The sequence below is a fragment of a genome, unplaced genomic scaffold (assembly GCF_019419815.1).
Source record: "Pyrus x bretschneideri cultivar Hongxiangsu unplaced genomic scaffold, Pyrus_bretschneideri_v1 Contig63, whole genome shotgun sequence".
Classification (NCBI taxonomy): Eukaryota; Viridiplantae; Streptophyta; class Magnoliopsida; order Rosales; family Rosaceae; genus Pyrus; species Pyrus x bretschneideri.
Genome location: NW_025999802.1, coordinates 238,650 through 246,372, shown reverse-complemented (window position 1 = coordinate 246,372; position 7,723 = coordinate 238,650). Strand labels below are relative to the sequence as shown.

The window sequence follows — 7,723 nt, the reverse complement described above, 5'->3', positions numbered from 1 at the left end:
AAGAAGAAATAATTATAATAATAATAATAATAATAATAATAAGGAGAGTGATTTATGCACGTAATCTATTGATTCTTGATTTTGACCCTTGATTTGTTCAATTCAATAATTACGTTACAATTTACATATATTACTTTTAAATAGAAGACGTAGAAAAAAAATAGCGTGTGAAAAATCATTTCCCTAATAATAATAATAATAGAAAATTATTATTGATTCTCTAGAAAATAGCAAGATGAAACCATATCAATAGCAACGATAAGAAAAACTAGCATTCTTATGTGTCTTTGGACCACTCGGACTTACTTTATAAACCGCACCCTTAGACGATCAGGGTCTCATTCTATATATGAACGAATGATCTGTCTTGGATTTGGACTAGTCCGACTGTTACGACTACTACTAGCTAGTCTACTAGCTACTTGTGCTGTTGACGTGCCTCATAAATAGGATTTCTCTGTTGATAATAATTAGAAAGATAGACAGAGAGAGAGAGAAGAAAGTCTCAGTCCCAAGTTCCCAACTTTAATGGCTTTTTCTTCTTCGTTTCCTTTGAATATTATTCTTCTTTATTTGCTTGCTTTTACCATATGTTGTGCGACTCGAACCCTAGGCGCTAGACTGCATCAGCATCATGATCATATGAGACAGCAAAAGGCAGACCAGGTGACTGGACTCCCCGGACAGCCTCCAGTGAGCTTCAAGCATTACGCCGGATACGTTACCGTCAACCAGACTCACGGAAGAGCACTCTTCTATTGGTTCTTTGAAGCCATCAACAACCCTCAAGATAAACCCCTCCTCCTTTGGCTTAATGGAGGTACGTGACTTCGTCATTAATTTCCACACCACTGTTTCTTACCGTAGTTAACACACAATTCCTCGTTAAACAACTTTTCTAATTATTCTTCAAAAATTCATGCACAAATTTCCTTTATTTTTTTTGGTGGAGAATTTTCACTCAAAATAATTTCGTATACATTATATTCTCATGATCACCTAGTTTATTAGTTTTTAAGGTAAATTTTATTCGTTTCTTGCCATTTATCACTAGAAACTACCCCGAATATAGTCTCACTCCCTGTTGTGAAAAAAATATCCAACCTGTCACAATCATATATTCATCTTTTTGTTGTGCATTCGCCATCGATTCTTTCCCTGTCATCATTTTTTTCTTATTTTCCATAGTCATATATAATATAATTGTGAGCTTAATTATGTTTTTGTTTCATATAGATAGGTTCAATTAGAAGGAGACTTTCAAATTAATAAATTCCTCTAAACCGCATTTGAAAATCAGGATACCATGCATGCAAATGAAAAGAATAATATATGTACAGGCGCGCGTGTAATTTCCATATCCTCATCGGACTATCGGAGGAGCCGTCAGACCCTACAATGATGGATTAATTCCCAATTCCTTTTCCTTATAAAGTTTAAAGTTTCTACCGCAAGTATGATTATCATTGCTCTGAACCTGACTTTGTCTCTGGCTTCATTTACCTAATAGAGATGCCCTCGATTTTTCATTTAAAAATGTTTAAAATAAAATAAAAATTGAAAAGAATGGAGCTGTGTCTGTATATATATATATAGTGGTATTCTGTCTAGTTTTACCTATTTGGTAGTACCAGCAATTGCATCACAGATTCATTCATAATGATAGAAATTTTCTCTTTATACGCGCTGAGTAGAGTAGGCAATGGCCCATTTGGTTCTGTTTCGCTTTCTAGCTATGTCACATGTGCGTTTTTATTTTGTCGTTTGATAGATTTGATAGAAAATGAATAAATTCTCTGAAAATACTAGTATAAATGAGGTAAATGAACGGCTTTGGTCGCATACTATATGCTCCGGTATATACACAACTACACTAAACTGTCTATCTAGTCTTGAGAAATTAAATTAATTCAAAATAAAAATCCTGATGTGGATGCAGGGCCTGGATGTTCATCAATTGGGTACGGAGCAATGGAGGAGTTAGGCCCTTTCTTCCCTCAAAATGACACCAAACCCAAGCTCAAGTTCAACCCTTACACCTGGAACAATGGTAATTTTATTGCTTGCCAGCTTAACTGCAACTTTCTAATGAAAAAGACATTGTTACATTTAGATTTATAGGACACATAATTTAATTTTCTCATTGAGATGATCGTTTTCTTATATGAATACTTAATCGTGCACGCGTAATGTTGTCTGTAATTCATTTTCAGCTGCCAATCTGTTGTTTTTGGAGTCTCCTGTTGGAGTCGGTTTTTCTTACACCAATACTAGTCAAGATATTCGGGAACTTGGCGATACAATTACCGGTATCTGATTAGATTAACACGACTGTCTATCAATTTTCCATTTCTTATGAATCTGCAAGTTATACGACTCAGCCATTTTGTTTCTTAAAATGCCTGCTAGCTGAGGATTCCTACAATTTTATCATCAACTGGTTTCAACGGTTTCCACAGTACAAGTCCCATGACTTCTACATTTCTGGAGAGAGCTACGCAGGTACTTAATATATACATAGGCTTTATATATACGTATATAACCATATATACACATATGTGTGTGTGTGTGTGTGAGTGTGTATAGATATATATCATGCATGCAGCTTTGATTAACTATATATCTTATTCTTCTGTATGTCCATGTGCATTTTACAGGGCATTATGTTCCACAGCTTTCTGAGCTCCTTTTTGACAGATCCAAGGAGAATCGTATCAACTTCAAGGGATTCATGGTCATCATTTTTTATCTAGCTACTTATTGCTCATCATATAAATATTTTTCTTCGTTGCTCAATTTTATGCGTCCCATTCACGAACTAGCTATGCGCTGATGCAGATTGGTAACGCAGCAATAGATGATGAAACAGAGCAGAAGGGATTGATTGATTATGCGTGGGATCATGCTGTGATCTCTGATCGCTTGTACCTTGATATTCAGAAGGAATGCGACTTCAGCCAACAAAACATATCAGAACAGTGCAACAAGCTGCTAGATGAGTACTTTGATGTGTACGATATCATAGACATGTACAGCTTGTACACCCCTACGTGCCTCAGCAACGCTAGCAGCAGCACCAACAGACACTCCCGTACGATTCAAGGCGCTCCCACTCTGTTTTCCAGAGCCGTAAGTAGTTCCCACTAATTATATTTATTCATTATGTTACCATGCCAAACAAAAAAATGAAATAATTAGAGGAAATAAAGTTGACTACAAATTTGTGGCGCAGGACGTACGGCAAAAGAGACCTGCAGGATATGACCCTTGTACATCAGATTACAGTTATGTGTATTTGAACAGGCCTGACGTTCAAAAAGCACTTCATGCCAATGTAACAAAAATCTCCTATCCATGGTCTCACTGCAAGTACCACCTCTAACCTACTACATATTGATTCACCAGATTAATTAACTAATGATGCAAGAACTAAGTGGTCATATGTGTTGATATATATATGAATGTGATTACTCATCAGAATATATATCATCCAAATGCAGCGATAACATCACGTTCTGGAAGGATGCACCACCATCAATTCTTCCTGTAATTGGAAGGCTTGTGGCTGGGGGTCTCCGGGTTTGGATTTATAGGTACTTGAATAAATGATTCATCATTCATGAACTAATGAAAAGCTAATTACCAAATCTTTCAATGATTGAAGTTCTGCGATCATGAATAGTACATCATTAACTGTATAGAACTGCTATCCGACATGATATGCAGCGGGGATACTGATGGGAGAGTTCCGGTAACATCAACTAGATACGCATTGAAAAAGCTCAGGTTGAAGATTAATGAAGATTGGACTCCTTGGTACAACAAGCAGCAGGTGCTCCCTCACTCCTGAGTATCCTCTTAGCATTTTTCGTATTTTGTTGGTTTGATTTGGTTCGGTTGATATCCTGTTTTTAATTAATTAATTAATTGTAATTTTGATATGATAGGTTGGCGGGTGGAGAGTTGCGTACGACGGGCTTATGTTTGTCACAATTAGAGGCGCAGGCCATGAAGTTCCGGTTTTTGCGCCCAGGCAGTCGCTCCTCCTGGTTGAACACTTCTTGGCTAACCGGAAACTCCCTTCGAAACCTTTATAGCATTCCTTATCTTCTTCTTCTTCTTGATGTCAATAAGTAAACGATTATTTGGAAGCTTGGTTAGCCTCTGCCATCAATCGTACTAGTCAGATTTCCTAGTCTTAATTGGTGGAATCTTTCAAACTTTGAAGCAGTTGCGTGAAACGAATCTGCAATACCTGTGCATACATTTAGTGGGGAACAGGACCCCTGTAACTGTAAGTTCACCATAAACAAAAATAGCCGTCCAGATGCAGGATTAGGCGTCGCCATTTTTTCTACAGTAAGTTTTCGTTTATTTGCATCCCTGAGCAGGCAGCCACCATAAACGAAAACTAACTGTAGGTCATAGAAAACTACCAACCATTTCGAATCATGTGTGATCTACAGCCGAGAGAGAGAGAGAGAGAGAGAGAGAGAGTCACAAAATTTTGGCAATTAAATGAACTCAGAGAACAATCAAGCTAAGCCTATAGTGTGACCGATTTATCTTCTAAATGCTAATATACAATCAATGAAACAACTATCCTTAAAAATGTAACGGACGCTCTTTCTAGCAACAAAATCAGAGAAAAACAAATACTAACGTTACAACAGACAGCTCAAAGGATGATAAATAAACTAATTGGTTGCAACCACCAAAATTTGCACGAGGAGGAAGGAAGGCTGCATTGACTTCCGCAGCTTTCTCTATTAGCAAGTCTCGTGTTAAATACCGAAAAAATCTGGACCTGCACGTGAAAGAAGTTCCTGGCCTGCATCCTTACCCATGTCGATCATATCTTGAAAAGCATACGGGCCTTTCCTAGAAGTTTCAAGTACTGAAAATAGACAGAAGGAGAGCATCATTAGTGCCAAAAATTAATTTCTTTTCTTTCCTTTTTAAGTTTACGGTGGAGAACAAGGAAATAAAACTGAATGAATGTTCCTTAAGAGTATGAGCACAAGCGTACCACGGGTTCCATCAGGGGAAGCCACCAACCCTTTGAATATGCAATTACCATCCTCATCTTTGCTAGCATATCCAGCAATAGGAGTTCGACAAGACCCATCCAGGGTCAGAAGGAACGACCTCTCGCATGCAACTGCTAGTCTTGTTTCCTCATGATTCAAGGACGCTATGTAATTAGCCTGCAAGGAAAAGAAGAACCAAAAATTTAATAATATTTTGGAGAGGCAAAGCAGAGCTTAGCAGTTAGGAGGCCACAATTTCTGCATTAATATTGCACAAGGTTTTCGTACTAACCCAGAAATAATGTGTGTGTGTGTGTGTGCGCGCATACATACATACATACATACATATATATCTATATATATCAATCACCACAGGAAAGTTCAGAAGCATTTGCATTCACAAATCCAAATGGATCTAAAGATTCAATTTTTTGCATAAATTTTATTGATCCATGATTTTCTAGCTACTACTCACTCTCACACTAAAATAGCTTAGAATTGCTTCCCTTTAGCTATTTCGAACACTTCCTGCTAAATACCCAAGTGTGTGTTCATGGGGCCAATTCAATGAAAGTACTTTACTCAACTAGTGCAAAAGTACAACATTATTCAATCTGTTAGCTTGAGAATGGAAATGTAAAGATTTATACACACCATTTTATCGTCATTGGTTCGGCAGGCTATTCCAATTGCCCCTTGGGCAACTGCTGGAAGCATTTCATCTAGTGAAAGAATTGAAGTCACATTTTCTGTCATATCTAAGCGTTTGAGTCCAGCCAGTGCTAATAAGGTTGCTTCGACCACCTTTTCATTAAGCTTTTTCAGCCGTGTCTGGACGTTACCCCGAAAATTCTCCTGCACCTGCAAAATGAAATTAACCACAACGTGAATAAAAACTAAAAAGAAACAGGAGAAACGTCACAAACCTAAGAAATGGCATGCAATAGTGCTAGGGAGAGAGGTGCAAACACACAGGTATAGAGAATTATAAATAGGAAATAAGAAAAGAGTCATGCTTCAATCGTATTCAGGAAGGAAAGGGGCAGCTGCATCGCCCTATTAATTATTCCTGACAAGCCACAATCAAAGGCCATGCATGTCATGGATCTGAACATCTAGCTCCACTTCAAATCCATCCTAAACATTTTCTCATAAAGGCAATTGGCTAGGAAGGAACTAAAGTCACCATCACTTAGCATTTTCATTCAGATAACGAACATATACAACGGACCTTCAACCCAACCCTACGTCACGCCAACACACACACACACACACACAACCCCTTCTTAGGACAAGATTTTTTCACCGGGATACAATAGAATGAAGTAAACGGACCAATGTATATCCATTCAATGACCCAGGCAAAATACAAGCCTCGTGACTTTCAAAATCAAACACATAGCTAGCAAACAATCTTCTCGACATGGTATAAGCAGAAGTCAGAGATGCACGTGACACCAAAGAATAATATGGTAGCTTACATTGAGTGTTGGAAATCTATGGAGTATCTGTGACTTTCTTCTAAGTGAAGCAGTACCAACAGTGCTTCCAGCTGGCAAATCTGCAAGAGAAGATGCAGTTAAAGATATAAATGCATCTCGGACATCCTCTCGCTGAAGGTTGCAAGGAAGAATTGTCTCCTCGGGTAAGTAGGTAGGCACGTCTTTCATTGAGTGGACAGCAATGTCAACATCGCCATTGATGAGTGCCTCATCTATTTCCTTGGTGAACAAACCCTTCCCGCCAATGTCTGCAAGGGGCTGGCTCAGTATTTTATCACCCGTAGTTTTTATGATAACAATCTGAATTGCGCCCTCTTCAGCTAGCTCAGTGTGCGATGCCATGAGTTTCTCTCTTGTCTCGTAAGCCTGAGCAAGTGCTAATGGGCTATCCTATATCCAGAAAGAGTATCAATAACTCACGAAAAAAGACATAAAATACAAGATTTGAAAAGAAATCCATCATTATAACTTATTTAGTCAAAGTTTGAAAGATTATAAAAATACAATCAAAATCACATCATTTGTCCTAAGAAAAATCTTCAGAAAGTTTTTAAATTTGAAGTAATATCACCGATTGTTGGCACAATTGAGCATATTTAAATCTAGAAATCTACAGATAACAGGGATAATTGGAGTAATTGAGCTAAAATCAGATTACACTTTCAAATAGGAGGAAACCCAGAAGTAAACAATGGGGAAAAACATAAAAAATGTACCTTCCTCGGGTGCCAATTTTGATTAGGGCTAGTTTGGACTCCTGGGTCTGTTGCTCAACAGCGATGGAGGCCCTTGGGAGCCCAATTAGACTCTGTTTTCTGATAGAGTTGGGAAAAGCTCGAGGCTTGAGGGAGGGCATGGACAAGTGGAGGACTGAGACGGTGCCCAGTCGTGCTGCGATGTTGATTGAAGAGCATGAAGGAAGCGCCTGCTTGGTCAAAAGAGAAGAGGAGCAGGAAGGAGAAGAACAAAAAGCATCCATTGCACTTGCAGATTGAGAGAGACGAAGGAGCTGGGGATTGGAGAGTGTTGGAGTTCGAAGGGATTGTCTGAGGATGGATGTTGGATAGGATAATTTAGGTCTTATCGTCCGGTTCCTTATCAACTTCGCATGATTGCCTCAGCTAAGTCCAACTCCTGCCTTGCCACGTCGGTATTATTTTCACTTTTTGGAACCCGAGCCGGCCCCGCTTT

At 38.5% G+C, this 7,723-nt stretch overlaps 2 protein-coding genes across 2 annotated transcripts; one reads left to right on the top strand and one right to left on the bottom strand.

Moving 5' to 3' along the window:
* Nucleotides 1-478: 478 nt before the first annotated feature.
* Nucleotides 479-4,464, top strand: LOC103943219 (serine carboxypeptidase-like 34). The gene is made up of 10 exons (XM_009353458.3): nucleotides 479-820; nucleotides 1,940-2,050; nucleotides 2,214-2,309; nucleotides 2,410-2,502; nucleotides 2,658-2,734; nucleotides 2,839-3,129; nucleotides 3,233-3,369; nucleotides 3,501-3,593; nucleotides 3,727-3,832; nucleotides 3,948-4,464. The coding sequence occupies exons 1-10, from the start codon at nucleotides 529-531 to the stop codon at nucleotides 4,095-4,097; spliced, it is 1,446 nt and encodes a 481-aa protein (XP_009351733.2). The 5' UTR covers nucleotides 479-528; the 3' UTR covers nucleotides 4,098-4,464.
* Nucleotides 4,465-4,494: 30 nt separating this feature from the next.
* On the bottom strand, nucleotides 4,495-7,622 carry LOC125472077 (porphobilinogen deaminase, chloroplastic-like). Its single transcript, XM_048573138.1, has 5 exons — nucleotides 7,249-7,622; nucleotides 6,512-6,917; nucleotides 5,685-5,891; nucleotides 5,030-5,207; nucleotides 4,495-4,897 (listed from the first exon to the last, which is right to left on the bottom strand). The coding sequence occupies exons 1-5, from the start codon at nucleotides 7,509-7,511 to the stop codon at nucleotides 4,785-4,787; spliced, it is 1,167 nt and encodes a 388-aa protein (XP_048429095.1). The 5' UTR covers nucleotides 7,512-7,622; the 3' UTR covers nucleotides 4,495-4,784.
* Nucleotides 7,623-7,723: the final 101 nt, after the last annotated feature.

Bases quoted from the DNA above. Each gene is read 5' to 3' on its own strand.
- LOC103943219 (XM_009353458.3), top strand. From the start codon at position 529: ATGGCTTTTTCTTCTTCGTTTCCTTTGAATATTATTCTTCTTTATTTG. The intron at 821-1,939 runs GTACGTGACTTC...ATGTGGATGCAG, and splicing joins CCTCCTTTGGCTTAATGGAG to GGCCTGGATGTTCATCAATT. The intron at 2,310-2,409 runs GTATCTGATTAG...AATGCCTGCTAG, and splicing joins ACTTGGCGATACAATTACCG to CTGAGGATTCCTACAATTTT.
- LOC125472077 (XM_048573138.1), bottom strand. From the start codon at position 7,511: ATGGATGCTTTTTGTTCTTCTCCTTCCTGCTCCTCTTCTCTTTTGACC. The intron at 5,892-6,511 runs GTAAGCTACCAT...TTCATTTTGCAG, and splicing joins ATAGATTTCCAACACTCAAT to GTGCAGGAGAATTTTCGGGG. The intron at 4,898-5,029 runs GTACGCTTGTGC...GTCTATTTTCAG, and splicing joins TTCCCCTGATGGAACCCGTG to TACTTGAAACTTCTAGGAAA.